Here is a 19,883-nt window from a genome sequence, read left to right as displayed (position 1 = left end):
CTATAGCATTATTTACTTGAGCACAACTTGAAATCAACCTAAAATGCCCTCCCCAAAATTAACGATTAAATATTGGGTTGGCCAAAAAGTTCGGGATTTTCCGTAACATCTTACGGAACCCCGTAACTTGTCACTGAGCCCTATAAAGAGATACTACAGAGCTATTTCTAAAGAATTTGTAATGTTGCAAGAAAATGTTCTCAATCCGCTTTTCCATAAAAGTGGTGGGGGCAGGATTCGACTCCCTCCGGCAAGTAAGAGCTCAACTCCAAAGGCCGTCCTCCCTAAGAGCTCAGGGAAAGTGCTGGGAGGGAGCACAGCGGCCACGTGTAGATGGAAGACGTACAGATGACTTTCACTGTCTCCCATAAACTTTCTCACGCTTTCTACAATGGGGACACCTCCAGAGTTGGGGTAAACACTTCACAGGCCCAGGGAAGGGCGCTTCGGCCTCTCCCTGAAGGGTGAGGAGCCAGCAAGGACAGCTAGGCTGTACTCTGGCCTGTGGAAAAGACACACGGAATCGTGTTGCTTTTTTAATGCGGCAAAAGAAACCCCTGGAAGCAGCAGCTCTAAGTCGCTTCTGGGCCCCTGGAGCTGAGCGGGCCCGCGGGCGGGGGGGCGGGGAGGGCAGGGGTGTGTGTGTGCCAGGCTGCTCCTGCCTTAGGCCAGCCCAGCCCAGCCTGCTGCGGAAGGCGAGCAGTGGGACACGGGAAGTGGGGAAGCCGGGAGAGGAGAGAGAAAGGGGAAAAGTTGCTCGGTGCAGCTGGGAGGGTGGCTTGAGGAAGGCAGGCGCCCCCTGGCTCTGTCCCCAGCCCCTCCCCCTGCGCCTCGGGGGCCCAGTTTCCACCACCCCCCAGCCCCGCCCCTGACCCCTCCCAGCCCAGGGGCACTCGGGGAGGAGCGGGGTCTTCCGCAGAGCGTGCGTGCGTGCACGTGTGCGCGCGTGCGTGCACGTGTGCGCGTCGGATATGTGCGTGCGTGCACGTGTGCGCGTCGGATATGTGCGTGCGTGCACGTGTGCGCGTCGGATATGTGCGTGCGTGCACGTGTGCGCGTCGGAGATGCCTGCCCACACAGAGAGCTGGCTGGTCTGGAAATGGGGGCGCCTTTGGGGAGCCGGGAAGAGGAAGGTTGGTGGAGACGGGGCAGGGCCGCGCTGGGCCGGCCGGGGAGCCAGGGCAGTGGGCTTCCGCCAGCGGCCACAGGGCCAGAGGTGGCTGGAGGAGAGGAGAGGGTGGCAGAAGGCTCAAGGGCATTCCTGCCGCCGCTGCCACGTGGATCCCTGAGGCAGACCCCCGGCTCCCAGGTCAGACACGTGCACATGCGTGGAGTCGCCAAGTTCCTGACTGATGCCTGCAGCAACGGGGCTGGTCAGGGGCACAGGACGGCTGGGAAACCACCACCACCACCACCGCCGTTACGTACCTGCTTTTTTTGAAGTTCGGAGGTTGTCAAATTCAGAAAAGTCATCTTTAATTGTACCATTCAAATTACTGAAGAGATCAAAAGCCCCTGGGGAGAGAGTGGCAGTGACTGTGCCGTGTCTCCACTTCTCTGTCTCGTGCTTCCCCATCGGGGGGGTGGGGGTGGGGACCAGAGGTGGGCCGGCGTCCATAGCCCTCACTGGGGAGAACTCGGAGAGTCGGGGGGTAGCAGAGTCGGGGGGTGTGGGGTCCCTGGCTGGGCAAGGAGGGGCCTCCCCACGCAGAGCGGGGCGCTCAGCTGCCGCTGCCCCGCCTCCCCCTCCCCAAACCGAAGCCGAGGGGCCGGGGGCGGGGTGGGGCGCTCACCAGAGGGGGACGCGGGCTTGGCGGCCGATGCTGCGGCCCAGGGGTCAGCGGCTTTCCCGGCACTGGGGGCTGGCTGCTGCGGGGCGGCCCAGGGGTCGGAGCCCTTGGAGGCGGACCGTGTGCCGGCTCCGGTGGGCACCCCCCACGGGTCGACGGAGGTGGCTGGCTTGGCACCTGTGGGAAGGCGGGGTCGGGTCAGAGATGCTCCCAGAAAGGGCTGGGCAGCTGGGGTGAGAGGGAGAGGACCCGGGGCCACAGGCGCACCCTGGGGGGAGCCCCCGCGGCCGCCGCCTCGGCAGAGCTTGCCCGGCAGTGGCCTCCCCGCCTGCACGCGGGTGTGGCACGGAGAGACGTCAAACACCTGTGCGCTAACACATCCACTCCCTGAAGGATGGGGCCGACTCCAACGCCTGGGCCTACGCAGGGTGGGGAGTGGGTCGTGCGTGCGCGTGCGCACCTGCTCCCCCTGCGGAGCACCGCAGACCACCACTGCGGGGCCCCCGCACCCCACCCCAGTCGCGCACACCTCCCTCCGCGAGCTCCGGTTTCGCCACGGAGGGGGCCGAGGGGGCGGGCGGTGCTGGACCCCTGGGCCGTGCGCTGCCAGACGCGCCGGCGGAGCGCTCTCGGGGGCGGCTGTGTCCACGCCGAGGTTTCTCCGGGAGACCGAGCTGCGTTGGTGTGCAGCTGAGACGTGCTATTTCCTGCTGCCCAGTACTTCATCCTGTGACAGAAGGCACGGCTGGTGTAGCTGTCGCTGGGCTGCACACGCGGCCCTTCTCCGCAGACACGGGCCATCGGCTCACTCCTTCCCAGGCCCCTCGCGCCTCGTCTCCCACCGGGGGCCTGGTCCCGTCTCTACCCGCCTCCCTTGGGTTGTTTGTTTTCATTGATTTGACGGGTTCCTTCCACGTCTGGGTGCTGATTCTCCTTCTTCAGTTACAAACGCCTTCTCCTAACTTGGGGCCTTTCCCTTCACTCTCCTCCTGGAATCTTTGATGAACAGAGAAGTTCTCACTTGGATGGAGTAGAACGCAGCAGGATTTCCCTCTAATCTGTGCTTTTCGGGACTCGCAGGAACTCCACCTCCACGTGCCCTCGCACGTGGCCCGGATAATACTTTTTACTTTATCCTTTATTTCCATAAGGGATTTATACAACTTTAGGGACCGGCATATTTTTAAAACTTCATTTTCTAGTTACTTATTACTATGCAGAGAAACAATTTAATTTCGTATCCTTATTTTTGTATTCGGCAATCTTGCTGAACTCAATTCTAATCATTGAAATTCATCCTATTTACTGTTTTCCTTCTTTAACATCTTTATTGGAGTATAATTGCTTTACACTGTTGTGTTACTTGCATCCTATTTATTCGTAATTACAGTAATTCTGATAACTCTTAATTCCAATCACCTCATTTGCAGAAACTCTTTGGGAGTCTATGTACACGGTCACGTCCCTTGAAAACGATGACAGCTCAGTTCTTCCAAGTCCCTCATTCTCCCGTCTCGCTTTGTTGGCCGGGACCACCCGTCCCAACGCAGAGCAGGGGGACGGACTGTGTCCACGTCTTGCTCTTAAACGTTTACCATGAAATGGCGCCATTTACCATAATAGGCTTTTTTCCTTTCAGAAGCTCTTCATCAGGTTGTGGAAGTTCCCCCTTATTCCAAGTTTGCCAAGACTTCTGCATAAAAGGGCTGGTGAATTGGGTCAGCCTGTCTCTGCCTCTAATAGGACGATCACGTGATTTTTCTCTTTGGGCCTGTTAATATGGCACATTAATACATTTCCTAGTGATTTGGTCCTTGCAAGCAACGTTTTTCATGATGTACTGTAGCACTTTTATATTTTTCTCGTTCTGGCTTTACAGTTGCTTCTTTGCTTAGGGTCTTTGCACCTGTATTCCTAAGTGGGCCTGGCCGGACATGTTCGTTCTCACACCGTGCATCTGTCTGGTTTTGGTGTTATGCTAGCCCATAAAATGGGTAGGAATGCTCCCTTTTCCCACCCCCTGAAGGAGTCTGTATAAAGTGGAGTTGCTTCTTTTTTGTTTTTAATATTTATTTACTTATTTTGGTCGCGCCGGGTCTGAGTTACGGCACGTGGGGTCTTCGTTGCAGCACGCTGGATCTTTTAGTTGCGGCGTGCGGGATCTGGTTCCCTGACCAGGGATCAAAGCCGGGCCCCCTGCACTGGGAGTGCGGAGTCTTAACCGCTTGGACCGCCAAGGGGGTCCCCGGAGTTCTTTCTTGAATGGCTTGAGAACTTCCAGCAAAGCCCTCTGCGTGATTTAGGGAACGAGAGGGAGGTGAGTGGCTTACTCGGTTCCTTCACTGATTATAGGACTCTCCCTATTTACAAGTGTCCCACTGTTCTTCTGCCAGCTTTGCTGAGTCTTCTTTTTTAATTTATCCATCTCATCTGAGCTCTCAGATCTGTCAGCACAGAGTTGATCAAACGTCTCTTACTCTATGTGGAATCTGGGCAGGACCTGCACCTACACTGTTTGGCCTTTCCTCTTTATTTTTCAGAACTGGTCTTGCCAGAGATTTCTCTATTTTATTACTCTTTTCAGTGACCAACTTCTGTGTTTGTGGATATTATTCTGTCTGTGTTCTACCTTGTTAGCTTCTGTTCTCCTCACCATTTCGTCCCTTCCACCTGACTTGGGTGTGACACCAACCAAGCCTCAACACCTCATCAATCTCGTGCCTTTCTTCTGGACTAACGCAAACATCTAAAGCTCTAAATTTTCCTCTTATTATCACTTCCGTTGTCCTATGTATTCTGATATGAAAATATTTACGTTATCATTTGGTTCTAAATATTTCTGTCACTATAATTTCTTATTTGACTCAAGAATGTAGAAGTGTTTTTAAAACGTCAGGCGTATGGAGTTTTCTACTTATCTTTTTGCTACCGACTTTGAACTTGAGTGCACCGCGGTGAGAAGGTGCGTTCTGCGTGACCCCATTTTCCGACTTGGCAGCGGCTTTTTCCCTAGCACGCAGCTGATGCTTTGCATCTCGCGTGTGACTGGAAAGAGCGCGTGTTCTCCAGCTGCTGAGACAACACCTTCACAGGCTTACGAAGCGCGCTGCTCCGACTGTCTTATGTTCCTATTACTTTCAACACCTTCTCCTGCCTAGTTTTGTACTCCTGACATTCTCCATCCCTCCCTGCGATCCGAGTCGCCGTCTGGCTGGCTGCCTTCCCCGTCGGCTGGAAGAACTTCCCTCGGCAGTCTTTTTGGGGCTGGAAATGGCACCCTTTCACCTTCATTCTTGAAGGACAGCTTTGCCGGACGCAGGGTTCGGGTGGGTGAGGTTTTCGGTGGTTTCTCCGTCTCACCGTTGTTCTCAGGAGAAGGATGCTCTCCGGGTGGGCCCTGAGGACGTGCTCCTACCACCCCGACGTCCTCGTCACTGCTGGGACCCGGCCGCTGGCCTGACTGGGGAGTCGTCTCTGACGTCCCCTCCCTTTGCTCTGCTCCAGTCTCCTGACTGCACGTCCGCGTGTGAGTTTCTCTGATTACCCTGTGTAGGGCCCACTAGGCTCCCCAGCTCTGAGGGGAAGCCCCTCGCCACAATTCTTGAACGCCCTCCGTAGCTCTCTTTTCAAACGTTACCTTCCTGGAACTTCAAAAAGCTGTGTCCCCGTTCCGCCTGCACGCGCCCCCCACCCCTCCGGAGCACTCTGCAGAAAGCTCTGTGGCTGCTCGTTTGCCGGGAGTCTCCCCGGACAGCGAGCTCCTGGGGGCACCCCGCTCCCGTCCGCCCAGCGTCTCACGCAGAACCGCCTCCCCCGGGATGGACCCCACTCTCCCAGGCCCACTTCGGCCAGAGGGACGCCTGGTCCCAGCTGGAGTCACACAGCCGGGGTGCGCCCTTGCTCTGCCCCCAACACAGCACCTCGGGGGGCCTTGGTTTCCCGTCTCAACTGGAGGGAGCTGCCAGGGTGGAAACTGCGTCAGGGAGGGAGCTGGACTGCAGATTAGAAGAGCTGGGACGTTATCTTCAGAGCTGGCACTCCTCCCCTGCGCCTGACCGCTGGGCACGCTCACCCCCAGCAGGAGACGCTCCCTGGTCACCCTGCAGCACCCACCTCCTCTTTTCTGGAGGGACCCCCTGATCATCCTCGGGAGAACTGTGCCCTCAGCACCCCCTGGTCCCGGTCTGAGTGGGCGGGCCCTCGCTGGAACAGGGGAGGGTCTTCGCCAGCCCACCGCCAGTCCCAGCCCCCGACCCCTGCACCCCAGGGAGGTCCGTGAGGCCCACGGAGACCCTCTCCGTCCCTGGGCTGCGAGCACCAGAGCCGCCAGCCGGCCTTGAGCTTCTGAGGCCAAAGGAGGGGCCGCTGGGTGCGGGCAAAGCGGGGGGCCTGGGGCTCGGTGACGCCGGCTCAGCCACAGGGTCGAGCTGGCCCGAGAGCAGAGCTACCCATCTCCACTGGGTACAACATGGCGTCCTGCAGCCCCCGCACAGGCACCTGCTCACGGGGGCTGAGCTCACGCCGCTCTCCCGGGCCTCAGAGAGGACCTGACACACGAAGGTGCTGGCAACTGATGGGGCCCGAGGGACCCACAGAATCTCAGGGCTGCGGGGGCCCTGCGGTCACCCCGACTCCCACCATGGGCACCGTCGACGCTGGAGAGAACTTCTGGAAGGTTCTGGGTAAATGTCTGACTCGGGTGTAGAAACACACAGCTAGAGCCGCCCCGACTGCACAGCCCACGCAGAGTCTGCAAACACCTTTGGCTCAGGGGCCCCCAGGCCAGCGGTTCTCAGCTGTGGCCCCGGGAGTCCCCTGGGCAGGGGAGTAGGACACTGACCCCCGCACACACAGATGCCAAAGAGGGCCTGGGCGTTTGCATTTTTAGAGGCTCCCCGAGCGGCGAGGATGGGCGGCAGGTGCAGGAGAGCCACCCGGCTCCTGGGCCGCTCGGATCGCAGGCCGGATGGACAGATGGACGTCTGGTGGGGCCGGACGCTGCCACAGACAGGCGGCCCTCGGCACCACCTGGCCCCTCTGGGGATCATTTGGTCCGCACGGCCCAGGCCCAGGCCCTGCCCTGCAAGAGGAACACGGCCCCGGTGACTGTACCGAGCACGCGGGTCACGGGCAGCGGCGACCACAGGGAAGGAGGGGTCCTGGGGACAGGGTGGCCCTGTCTCCCCGAGCAGGACACCCGAGCCATGTTTTCAAGCACAGCCAGGTGTGCACTAGACAAACAGCAGGACATAGCATCACGTGAAGAGCCGGCCTTTACGGGGGGCCAGGCTGCCCTGCCAGGCAGAGGCCGTCTTGGAACTCCTTGGCCTCCCACCGCCCCGGGCCTCGGGCACTGCCCTACTGACCGCACGTGGGACACGATGGACCCCGCTGTGCTCCGCCCACCACAGCCGGGCCACACCCCCGACAAATAGGCGCTGGTTGAGTGACCGAGAGGAGGGGAGGCTAGCACCGAGGGCCCGTTCACAGGGAGCGTGGCCGGCTCCCCGCGCCCGGCTCCCCCCAGGCCCCACGACGAGTCTCCATGGGACAGGGAAGCAGTCACATGGCGGGTCATGGAGTGAGCAGGGAGGGGACTGAGCCGAGCAAGGCCGTCAGAATCACAGGCCGTGAGCCCTGCTGTCCCAGGCGGCTGCTTTGTGTCTGGCAGGTGCAGGAAGTGCCCTGCTGACCTGGCAGGCGCCACTCTCCCTCCTCCCAGCCCCCAGCATTTCCTCCCAAGGCCCCTTGGCACAAGCTGGTAAAGGCAGGGCTCGCTACCAAGGGCGGCTTTCACAACAGCGCTTCTTTCATCCAGAGGGCACATCCAACGGTGCTGGGGAAGAGACTCTGATCTTTCTAGTTGTTCCGGGGTGGTGGGGTGTTCACCAAACACACACTGGCAGATTCTACCACGGACTAGCCAGTAAACCCGACACTGCGTCTCGCTCCGGAGCGGCGTCTCAGAAGAAGGAAGCAAGTTCGCGGTCACCACGGTCCAGTGAGCTTGGGAGCGGGGCTGAGGCCGCGTCCTGCAGCGCTGCTGAGGGCAGAGCGCTAGCACTGCCCATGGGAGCCGACGTCCAGAGCTTCGACTGATGCCTGGAAAGGCTCCCCGTGTACGGAAGAAAGAAACGTCTATACGTACCCAAGATGTGACCCCAACCACGTGAAAACACACAGGCCCGGGGGACGCAGGAAGCAGACAAGCTAACATTTTAACACCGGTTCTCGCTCCCTGTTGCAGTCTGAGGGGACTTTTCCCGGACGTGAGCGGCCACAGAAGGCCTTAGCTGCAGTCCAGGATGGCGTGATGACTCCAGGACTGAGGGCCGTGAGCACTGACCTGCCCCTCGCTTGCTGTGTGACCTCAGAGGAATGAACAGCCTCTCTGGGCTTTGATGCTCTGTTTTCCCCAAGTCATTGGTAAAAATGCCAAGTGCATCAGAACCAAGGAGATGGCCCTGGGTTGGGCAAGCAGCAAAAGATGGCAAAGTGGCAGTCCATGAATCAACCACACGTGGCCACTGCAGGTGCATTTTGATTAGCTCCAACCACGCTCTTAATGTGTAAAATTCATTGTCAACATTTAAAAATTTGATTTCAAAATTTCAGGTTTCAACCTTCTCTTACTGCCCAGTGGTTATACAAATGTGGTATGTCTATAAAATGGAATATTATTCAGCCATTAAAAAGGAATGAAGGAGGAATGTGTGCGATCACGTGGACGAACTCTGAAAACATGCTAATTGGGAGTCACAAGGGCCACGTGCTGTCATGATCCCATGACATAGGAAACGCCCGGACAGGCAACTCCAGGGGCAGGAAGCAGACTGGTGGGGGGGAAAGGGAAATGGGGAGTGACTGCCTAACAGGAAGGGGTTTCCTTCTGGGGCGACGGAGAGTCCTGGGATCAGTACCGATAACTGCACGCTATCATGAAGGGCTAAGAACCATTGAACTGTCCACTTGAAAATGGGTAAGATGGTGAGTTTTATGTTGTGTAAGTTCTATCTTGATTTTAAAAATCTAGAAGAGCAGAACCACGTGGGCAGAATTCCCATGTGATGTTCAGCTGCCTCTGGACGCCAGCCGCCTCTCCCCTGCTGCTGGCTTCCGCCGCCTGCAGGTGTGAGAACCCCAACCACTGGAGGTCCTGCCCCACCCACAGGAGACCCCCCGCCAGCTCCCCGCGAGGGTCAGGTGCCTGGTCAGTCAGGACACCCAGCTCCAGGGCCCAGCCCTGTCCACCAGCCAATGGGAGGGCCGGGCAAACTTGCTGGTTGAAAAAACATGTATTCCCTCTCTCCTGACCAGGTAATACTTACCCCTGGTAAACAAGTCAAACAGGTAAACAAAAAAAAAAGGTAGAGAGGGAAAAGTCTGTCTCTCTCCCACCACTGCGGTCCCCAAACCCCTCCCCAAAGCAGCCGCTGACTGGACTCAGTGGGCCTCAAGCTCGCTGGCTTCCCCAGCTCCTGGAGGGCCCACGCCCTCTCCCGGGCACTGCGGAGGCCGCCCGTCTGCTTACTGACCCTATACGACTTTGAAAGGGATTGAGAGTCTCTCCTGAAGAACACCCCACCCGTAACTTCACACGAGAACTGTTTCCAGATTTAAAGAAAAGCCCGAGCCGCTGCCTGGAAGGGCCCGTGTCCCCGTGGGCAGAGCCGAGGGGCATTTCCAGCAGACCTGCCTCGTGTGGCCACGCATGCTCCGGCGGGGGGAGGTGGGGGGCACAGCACACAGGCAGGGCTGCTGTGGCCTCCCGGTGAGCGACAGCTCTGGGGCACCGGCCTGGGTCTGCCCCAAGGCTCAGAGGGCTCCCGCCAAAGCGGGTGTGGGGCTCTGCCCAGCCCCGAGGCCAACAGCATCCCCCAAGGACAAGTCCCGGACGCCCGCCTGGCCCTCCCCACTCCCACCCCCACCCCCACCCCTGCCGCCTGTTTCACACCAGCAGGGCCCGAGCCCTGGGCCCACTACAGCACCGCTCGGCCTCACACCTGTCACGAGCCGAGCCTTCTGCGAGAACACCCACGCCTCCTCGGGGCCCGGCCACTCCCGCTCCTCCTTGAGACTCCTCCAAGACGCGCGCCTCGCGCCCGCTGGACTCCTGCCCCAGGATGGACGCGAAGACGGCCCCCGGGGCCCTGCCCACATAGCACCGCTACTAGGCTGGCGGCCTGACTCGCCCACACCTGCCAGGGCCTGGAGGGCAGGGCCACTACCTGTTCCTGTCTGGGTCCCCGCACAGCAGGACAGAGCCTGGTATTCGGTGCACTTTGGCAAACTTCCAGGGAACCGAGCCGAATACAAAAGACGGTTCTGGTTTGGGGAAGCAGAGGCCCCAAGAGACACGAGCAAACTGGTACAAAATATACATTCGAGGTTGCAAGACAGAAAGCCCACGGATCAGCCACGGCCAGCAGGGTTGGTGGAGGACCGCGGGGATCTCCCAGCGCAGCCGGCTGGGTGGGAAACCATCCCAAAGCCTGCAGGCCAAGCCCCGTGCCCAGCGGTCGGAAGCCCACGTGCCCAAGATCTCGGCCCAAACTCAACAGAGGGCGCCACACTCCTGTCTGAATCGCCTCTCACAAGTTCACCTTGCATTTGGCATTGAACAGAACTTTAAAATACCCACTTAGCCTCGTAAACTGATTCGCTATTGCTTAAATGACAGGGGAGAAGAGTTACAGTAAACGTGTCCCCTTTTCATTAGCGATCACTTAAGCACGCTGTAATTTCTGGCTAATTACAGCACGGTGATTTAGACGTTTCACGCCGTGTATTACAGTTTCTTAACCTGGGGTGCAACCCTGAGGCTGAGAGAGTTGACGCGTGTCCCGGAGGAGGGACAAGCCCTCTCCGAGGCGTGTGGGCAGCGGAGAAGAAATCCCCCAAAGCAGAAAACCACTCTCGACGGGACGAAGCAGAGCCCTGAACCGCAGTCCTCAGGGGGGCGCTGTGGGGGGCCGCGGGGGTCTGGACACCCACCCCCACCACCCAGGCCCACTCCCACCGCTGCCGCTGCCGGGTGAGAGGGAGCCGCGCGCCCCGCAGCCACCCCCCATCCAGCAGGCGGGCAGGGGAGACGTACGAGGGAGGTTGAGGGAGGTCTTTACCGAATGACGGCCAGGGGTCCGAAGTGCTGCCGGGGGCTGCCGGAGCACCCCAGGGGTTGGGCTGGCTGGCTGAAGCAGAAGGGCCCCAGGGCTCCGCCTTCGGGGCGGCAGGGCCCGCGCTGGGCAGGGCGTCCATCAGGTCCAACAGCGTGGTCTGCTGCGGGTGGGAGCCATGCTGTCGAGACGAGGACCGAAGAAAGAGGACAGGTTTACCTTGCTGCCCCTGCGGCCAATGTCCACCCGCGCCCCTCCCAGTGCAGAGGCCTTCCGGGGGGCCCAGAGGACCCAGGACTGCGCTGCCCCGCATCACTGCTTCCCAGTAAGGACCAGGCTCCACCCACGCCGGCTATTTGCTGCGTGCCAAGCGCCCGCCGTCTGTCAACAGGTCCTCGGGGCTTCCCAGGAGAAGAGGGGTTTTGCCTCCCTCCAAGACGCGGCCCCCCAGCTGCCAGCGTCATCCAGGGCTCTCTCCCGGGGGCCGCCACACCCTCCTGCTCCCACAGCCAGCCCGGCTGCCCTCAGGGACCCCGCAGCCCTGGCCCCACGAGAGGGTCTGTCTCCTGACGGGATGACGGGGTTGTCAGGGGCAGAGCGACGTCCAGTTCGCCTTTAGGTCCCGGGTAGGAAGCCCGGCAGGGAGTAAGGAGGACGCCGGCTTACCCCGGGCCACCTTACCCCAGGCCAGGAAACTGTCCCAAAGCACTTGACGCTTGCAGCTTACGGAGCAGCGGCTGGAGCTGCGCGGGGTGGGGGTCGGGGGGGGGAGGGACGGAACTGAGGCGGGGTCAGGGGAGGGCCCAGCCCCAGCCCATCGGGCGCATGTGTGTGTCACCTGCCCTCTCCTCACGGCCGCTGGCTGCGACAGCCGCTGGGGGTGGGGCTCAGGAGGGTCTCACACACTGACTTGCCCCCCACGCCCCGGCCTGTGAAGCGCTCACCTCTTTTTTTTTGGGAACTTTAACTGTGTCTCTGCGGCTTTCTTCCAAGGCCATCTGCAACCTGAGGTCATCTCCCCGCCTGAGGCGCTCTTCCTGTAGAGGACAACGGCCCCTGAAGCTGGTGGTCATGGCAACAACACAGCCGCGGGCCAGGCCCTGCGGGCCAGGCCCTCCTGGCCGGAGCCGGAAGCCAAAGCCATACCGCACGTCACTTCAAAGGGGGGTCTGGGGACAACGTGGACATCGAGCCTCTCCCACCCCGAGGTCTGCCCGGGGGGCGGGAAATACTTGTAAAATACTTTCTCTCAAAATGAAAATGACTTCAAAATTCTTTCTAATTATAGCAGCAATATGTCTCCTTCTAAAACACAAACAGCCCAGAAAGGAATTAGAAAGAAGACAGAAATCACAGGTCATTCCACCCTGCCCCCACTGTGTGTGCTTCCAGAAAACGAGTGTGTGTTTATATTTTATGATTTCTAACAGAAATGATTCATTATATTTAATTTATATTTATTCAAGGCACAGTCAGCATATATAAAAAGACTGGGCCGACCTAGCTTTCTTATACAGTACGATGATTAAACATGAGCAAACACACTCACTGCGTCTTCTTTACCGTAAGACAGGAGCACGGAACTACAACCGGCTGGCCCGTCCACCTGACCCACTCTCCCCGTGAGGGCTCTGCCCCTCCCATCGATGGCAGGCCGCACGTCCTGAGTGGACAGAAGGGCCGGGCCGGGAGCTGGCCGCTACACGGGCCTCTGGGACAGTCCAGTGACCGCGGGACCCGCGCCTGCCTCCTCCATCCGACCCCCCACTGTCCCTCAGCAGCACAGCCACGCGAGAGGGGCCGCGGGCCTCGCTGCACCCCTCCGCCTTGTTTAACCAAAGGGCGGCAAGTCCGGCCTGAAAGCGGCCGCCAAGGGCCGACCCCTTTGAAGGTGGCTCCTTTCCCTTCTTCTCCATCTTTTTTGTAAAAACCTGGTTTTTTTTAAATTTATTGTTTATTTATTTATTCATTCATTCATTTATTTGGCCGCGCTGTGCAGCATGAACGTGGGATCTACTTCCCGGGCCCCCTGCACTGGGAGCGGGGAGTCCTCACCACCGGACGACCCTCTCCTTCTCCAACTTGACGTAACGTGTGCTTATAAAAGAAAAACCGCCCACGTGCCCACGTCTGCATGTCAGACTCTCCGCTCCCGGGCACGTCCTCCCAGCCTCTGTCTCATCCTTTTCTGGGCCCAGATGCTCTCGACCCACCTTGCAGACCATGGTCCGCACTCGGCGCTGAGGGTCTGCGGACACTCGGCTCGGAGCGCAGCCAAGCGCGCGGGAGCGCGTCCGGGAAGCACCTCTGACCCACGCGTCCCCAGGACCAACTAGCGAGAGCCCCCCTCCGGGTGGGTGTGCCCGGGCCCCGCCCCACGGGGGCGCGCGCCCCGGCCGGCACCCACCTGCTCGGCCACCTCTCTGCTCATGGCCAGCGCCAGCTGCAGCTGCAGCTCCTCTTCGCCGCTCGTCTGCGGCCGCGCCTGCTCCAGCTCCGAGGACACCCGTGGGGAAGTGGCTGCGGGGGAGGCAGAGTCAGCGTGAAGGGCCGGCGCCCCCTGGCCCGCCGCCCGCTCCCACCTCACACCCACAGGGCCACCCCGGCCGGCAGACGGGGCTCTGCAGCCACGCTGCGGGCACAGCCAAGGAGCGCCGCAACTGCGCCAGCCACGCGGCGCTCGCCGGGACCAGCGCCCCGGGCGGCCGGGGGCCGGAGCCCATCTCCACTGCACGGCTGCAAGGAGGGGGGCTGAGTTTTTACAACGTCGAGAGCACGGTTCTTGAAAAGCTGGGTCAAAGCTCATTCAAAGAAGTACAAGGCCTCTGTGGACTCAGGGCTCCTCTCAAGAACCACCCTTCTCATGTGTAAGAATCTCACCGTATCTCCTGGACCTAAGGACATGGAAAGTGAAGACCAAACGTTTCTGCAGTCACCCTGAAAATTTTTGTTTTTTAAGTAAAACTGCACGTTGACTTGAAAAAAAAAACATACATAGCCATTGTTTACTTAAGTACTTAGCTAGTTTGAACATCTGAAGCAGCACCTGCTCTGATGAAGCAGTTCTGAGGAAGGGATGAGAGGTGAACTCCCAGCAGGTTCCCAAAGAAAGGGGTCTTCACACAACCCCGCCGTGGCCAGGCTGGGCCCCGCACGCGGAAAGCGCCGGGCTTACGCGCCATCACGCTTCCCGCGCCTGGGAGCCCGGGTGCCCGCGGACACCAGACGTGAAGCCTCGGGAGTGGCGGCCCAAGAGGGCACCACCCCTGCCCGCCGCCCCCCAGGAGAGGCATTCTCAGCGCAAGGCCTGCCGCCCCGAGAGGTGTGGGGCCACCGCCTCGGACGCCTCTGCCCTGTCCTCCCCCTGGGCCTCTGTGCGAGCTGCTCCTCCCCAGCTCTCCAGCTCGCCTTCCCTGGCTGGCCCTCCGGGGTCGGTGCTCGCCCGCTGCCAGCACCCCTCTTCTGCAGTTTGGTGGGTCCCGTCAGAAGGCGCCTCCTAGGGAAGGGCCCAGGCTCGTCTTCCCACCACCACGTCCACCCACAAAGCCCGACAACGCAGCTGGCCAACACCCCCTGCGAGGATGAACGGGCAGACGGACGGACCGGCAGACGGAGGACCCCTCGGCCGTGCTGCGGGGCGGTCGCTGAAGAGGCTCCGACTGTATAATCGTCTGCCCCCTTCCTCCATGACATCCCTTCCAGCAAACGCAGCCCCCAGCACTCACGCAAATGTGGCCTCTGCCAAAACCTCCAACCTAAGCTTGCCTCCGAGGATCTGACTCTTTGGGAGAAAGTAAACGGTGGGGAATGATGCCTGATACTGAGGTTTCTAGACGGCTGGGCTCTGGCCACGGTGAGTGAAACGGGAGGAGAGGCGAGGTGCAGTTAGGGTCCTGGAAAAACCCACAGAAGAACAGGCGAGGCCGCAGGGGCAGTGCAGGGTGGGGGCTGCAGTCGGCATCACTCTGTCCTACAATTTAGGAAAGACACGTAAAACACACGGCGGTGACACATCTGGGACAATCACGGGGCCTGAAGCACAGTGTGGTTTACTGTCAACCAAGAGAAACATTAAAGAAAAGAGCCAGCAACCAATTGCCTCAGGTCTACTCTAAGCTAGTGGACAGGTCAAACGGCAAAATGCTGCAAGTAGCCAAAACACACACACACATTTTTCTAAATAAAATCAAGTCAAATCCCAGCCTAGGGCATATCGCCCCAACTCTATTTTCCAAGGCATTTCTTAAGGACCAAGAAAGAGAATGTCCTCAAATCTACCTTAATAATTTGATTTCTTAACGATACACCAAAACAAAAGCACGTTTTTGGTTGGTTTGTTTCCAAACTTCACCTCTGCCCGTCACAGGCGGCAGCCCTGGCTTCCTCGTGCTCCAGAAGCAACATCACCACCCAGACTGGTGGGAACAAAGAAAGCTGGCCAGTCGTGGGGGACGGTGTGGGGGGACTCCTGCGATGCGCGTGGCTCTCCCGTCCAGGTCACAGCCACTCAGGCCGCCCGTGCCCGGCCTCCTTCCTGGTGAGAGTCTCTGGGGCTGCTTCACAGAGCCCCCAGCTTACAGCAAGCGCAGCACACCCGACACCCTTCGTTTACTCCCACATGCAAACCAGCAGTGAAGAAAGGAGAAGACCTCAGACCCCATCCCACACCCCAGAAAGCCCGCTGAACAGAGAGCCCCACCTTGGCAGGGAAAGCTGAACCTGGCCCAGCCTGGTGGGACCGGAATGAACGGGCCGGGCTCTGCGCAGGGCCTGCCGGAGACGTGAGGCCTCCCCATCCTCCGCGCCTCTCAGCACAGCTGCGAGGCCAGCCCAGCTTCAAAAGCAAACGTGCACGTCTGCACCCCACACAGCTGACGCTGCTGGAATAACGTGTGGCCGGCACACACGGAAATAGCTCACCACATCAGTGTGGAAATTAGACAAAGGGTATTCCCCTAAACGCTGTGGTTTTCACGAGAGGAGGCACGGCTCTCGGTCACGCAGTTGGAAGAATTCACAGCCACCAGCCCAGAGCGTCAGCTGAGCTGCACGCGGCGTCCGGCGGAGACGTTCCTGCCTTAGTGACAGCATCTCGTCCCCACAAAGGGCCTCTTGTGCCCGAGGACAGGGCAGTGGACACGGAGGTGGTGGTGAGAGGGGCCTGAATGGGCCTTCTGACCCCCGGAGCCTGGCCCTCGCCCCACTCTGATGATCTGAGGGTCTGAGGGTGCACACTCACGGGGACAGCGGAAGAAGCAGGGGTTCAAGGCGCTGGCCGCTCTCGGGTCTCAGGCTGCTTTCTGGCCCGGCACCCTCTCGAGCGAAGACCGGCACCGTGCGCCCAAGCAAGTCACCCCACGAGCAAGCGTGTCACCACCCTTCTCCCGCGGCTGCGACGGGCCCGTGGGGAGGAGCGCGAAACCTTCACCTGCTCGGCGGGCCCCCCATTCACCCTGTGCAGTCGCGACCCTGGCTGAGAAAGCTCGGGGCAGGGGAGGTTGAACAGGGAGCCTACGCAAGCCCAACAGTCCCCACAAGAGACAGGCTAAGAGGAGAACCAGAAACACCGCTGGCGTCTCCTGCAGGGCCTCCCGACCTCACCCTGCTCGCCTGCTCCAGGGACCGGCCGACCCACACCGGTCCCCAAACGCGCCCCTAAAACAAGGGCCCTTCAGACGGGCAAGGCCGGGCAATTTCGAAAGAAGAAAGCAAAGCAGTCAAGGTAACAGGAAAACAGGAAACTGCTTCTTCTCACTGGCTACGTTTTGCAGTGTTCCTAGAAAACGCATAAGCGGCGTCTGCAGTCACGGATGCCGAGGAAAGGGCACAGACTCCGCAGACCCAGCTGGCCCGGAGGCGGAGCTGCGCGGGGACTTCTCGTAAAGCCCTAGCACGCAGGCTGTCGCCGGGCACACGAGGCACGCCTGACAACCTGGCAAGAATGCCAGGTCGCCGCCAGGCAGCGGGGCTCCAAGAAGACCCCATCTGGATCCAGGCACTGCCACCACCCTAACCACCCCGTGCCCACCAGCTGACGGGGAGGCCTGGACACGAATGGCCACCTCTCTGGGCCTCTGCGTCCACGTCTATGAGGTGGGGGGTGGTCAGGAGGACCCGAGACACAGTGGCCGCCAACCCGGGGGCCAGGCCTTGCCCAGCTCACTGCTCTCCATTCTGCCCACAGCCGCCAGACGCCCCCTCCGTCTTGCACGGCAGAAACCGGGGACCGGTACCCGCTCCGGCCCCGGGCCTCCACGCGCAGAGGACTGTGGCGCTGGCGGCCGGGGCCTCCGCCCTCCTCTTTCTGCGGGTCTCTGAAGGAGGGGCTGGGGAGTCGGCACTGAGCCCGGGGCCAGCTCCTGCCCCCCAGCGACCAGCTCCCCGGTCCAGCTAAGTTCCTTCCTCGTTACTGCACTGCAGCGAAGTGCTTACTGGGTCTTCCTCAATGTGGCAACAACTTCCTGTGTTCCACCAGCCGTTTCCTGAGTCACCGATGACCCTCGGCCACCGAGGACACTCCCAGGCAGAGCGGAGGCTTTTGAGCCCGTTCCCCAGGGAGACCCTCCAGGGCCCTCCCTCTGCCGGCTCGCAGGCAGCAGAGGAAAGAGCGCTTTTAGTCCAGCAGGGCAACTTAGGAGAAAATAAGCTCAGGTCACCCCAGGTTAACACTGACAGAGAAAGAAAACATACGTACGTCGTGGAAAAGCCAAAGAGCTGCAAGATGTGAAGAGCCTAAATTACACCACAGCCAGGTGGCCTTCAGGACGAGAGGGGGGCGTGCGACTTCCTAACGGAGGGTGGGACGTGGCCAAGCCCTGCCCGCCGCCCACCACCTGACGGCCCTGGCAAGACCCCCCAACTTGATTTCAATGCAGACTCCACATCTGATGCCAGTTCACAGAAGTACAGGGCGAGGACTGAGGCAGCGGGCGGACAAACCCAGACCTCGGGCCACTCTGCGAGACGGCGGGCCCAGCGTCTCAGCACGTCGGGGTCGTGAGCACAGTAAGGGTGCAGGACAGGACCTCCGCGCCACCGTGCCGCCGGCGGTCTCGGCGTGGACGGCGGGCAGACGGGCACGCGGGCTGGGGTGAGGCGGGCCCGACGGCTGCTGTGCACGCTGCCAGGCAGGACGGCAGCCTGTCCTCACCGCCGCGCGGACGGGGGAAGGGAGATGCCAGAGCCTGTTTCAATACTTCAGCGTAAAAGGAAGTGAGGGCCACCCCTGTTTTCCTGCCCCCACTCCTCTCCCCAGAGGAAACAGCTGTTGACATTTCTTGTGATTCCACCCAGAAAACATCAACGCGTGCTCTTCCCTGGCACTCACCCGCGGGCCCGTCTACTCGCTGCGGTGCATGGGCCCCACCCAGGCTGGTGTCTCGGTCCCGGCGGGGTTGGGTGGGGGGAGCTGCGCGCATGAGCCCAGATCCGGGCCCGGACGCTGCTCAACGCTCCACACCCGGCCTTCCTCACCTGCAGGACGAGACAGAGTCCCCGCCGCCTCGGGCTGTCCTGAGGATCAGACCAGTTCCCGTGGGAGCACCTGGCACGTGACAGGTGTACCACACCCGGCGCCTCGCCGCACCCTCAGTCCAGGCGGGGTCCTGCCCCCCAAGCCCCCGAAGGCCGGGGCCGAGGCCCGGAAGCGAGGCGGCTCGCCAAGGTGCCCCAGCCGCGGGGACGAAGGCCGAGCGAAGGCCGTGCTCCGCATCTTCAGTCCCTCCCGGAGGAGGGAACCAGGCCCGGAGCGGTCACAGGGCGGCTCGCGGCAGGAGGAGAGCTCAGAGCCGGTCTCGGGGCCCACGCCGCGCCCTCCCAGAGCCCTGCCTGGCGCTCCTCCGGGCCCGAGGCCAGTCCCCGCTCCCCCGGAGACCGCGACCCAGTGAGGGCGACAAGACACGCGCACACACACCGGGGAGGCGGGCCGGGGAGGGGGGGAGGGGAGGGCCCGCCCTGTGCTCAGGTCTGACACAGACGCCGCAGAGGGGCCTGGGCGGCAGCGAGGACACCAGGCCGAGAGCAGGCGGGGCCTCGCCTGGGTGCGGGGGCTGAGGCCGGCCCAGGCAGAGCGCCCACAGGGCCGCGGCGGAAGGGCCCTCAGGAGGGTGCGAGCCGAGCGGCGATGCCGCCTGGCCGGCCCAGGGGGACGGTGGGAGCTTGGGGGCCAGGATGGCGGCTGTGAAGGAGGTGAGACGCGGCTGCTTTCTGGGTGGGTTTGACAGATTCTATCACACCTGGCGACGCTCCTGGACCATCCGGCCCGAGGCCACAAGAGAGCATCTGGGGCCCGGCCTGGCCTGGACGACGCAGACCCGAGGCAGCCCAACCTCACCCTCCCGCCGCAAGTGGCCTGTGCCGCCTGCCGCCCAAGCGGAGACAGCCCTCAGGGTGCCTTCCCCGACCGGGGGCTGGGGCACAGCTGGGCCCCAAGGCTGTGAGGTCCTGACCCCCGGGTTCGGAATGAGAGCTTATTTGGAAACAGGGCTGTCGCAGATTCATTTGTTACTGGTCAAGCTGAAGTCACACTGGAGCCGGTGGGCCCCGACATCCAACGTGACAGGTGTCCTTACAAGCAGAGAAGAGGCGCAGGGGCGGACACAAGGGGAGGACAGCAGCCGAGGCCACGGGACACCAAGGAGGGCCACCACCAGCAGAAGCAGGGAAGCCGCAAGGCAGGACGCCCCCCTGCGGGCTTCAGGGGGAACAGCCCTGCGGCCAACCCTGATTTGGGTGTCTGGGTCTACACCCCAGACCCGCCTGTGGCCAGGAACCTCCCCACCCTGGCTTGTTCCAGGCACAGAGCAGGAGCTCAGGCCCCTGTGTTCATTTTCTAGTTTAATCTCCAGCGAGCACAAAGCTGTGACCCCCAAGGGCACAGCTCACACACGCGTCACCACCACCCTGAGATACGGGTGCTGCCACCGCAGCCCACAGACGCAGAAGCCAAGGCCCAGGGAGGAAGGAGCCAGCGCGGGAG

At 61.1% G+C, this 19,883-nt stretch overlaps 1 protein-coding gene across 1 annotated transcript in view; it reads right to left on the bottom strand.

Annotated features, from left to right (window-relative positions):
- EPN2 (epsin 2) overlaps positions 1–19,883 on the bottom strand; it is a 64,226-nt gene that overhangs the window by 5,280 nt on the left and 39,063 nt on the right. The window contains exons 3-7 of the mRNA XM_067021664.1: positions 13,314–13,426; positions 11,851–11,943; positions 10,913–11,087; positions 1,794–1,967; positions 1,429–1,515 (exon numbers count right to left, since the gene is read on the bottom strand). Of these exons, the coding sequence (XP_066877765.1) occupies positions 1,429–1,515; positions 1,794–1,967; positions 10,913–11,087; positions 11,851–11,943; positions 13,314–13,426 (642 nt within the window). The remainder of the gene's footprint in view (positions 1–1,428; positions 1,516–1,793; positions 1,968–10,912; positions 11,088–11,850; positions 11,944–13,313; positions 13,427–19,883) is intronic.

This window comes from Kogia breviceps, chromosome 19, assembly GCF_026419965.1.
Source record: "Kogia breviceps isolate mKogBre1 chromosome 19, mKogBre1 haplotype 1, whole genome shotgun sequence".
In the NCBI taxonomy this organism is placed as follows: domain Eukaryota; kingdom Metazoa; phylum Chordata; class Mammalia; order Artiodactyla; family Physeteridae; genus Kogia; species Kogia breviceps.
Note: the sequence above shows the minus strand (reverse complement) of the source record. Positions and strands in the feature narration are given on the sequence as shown.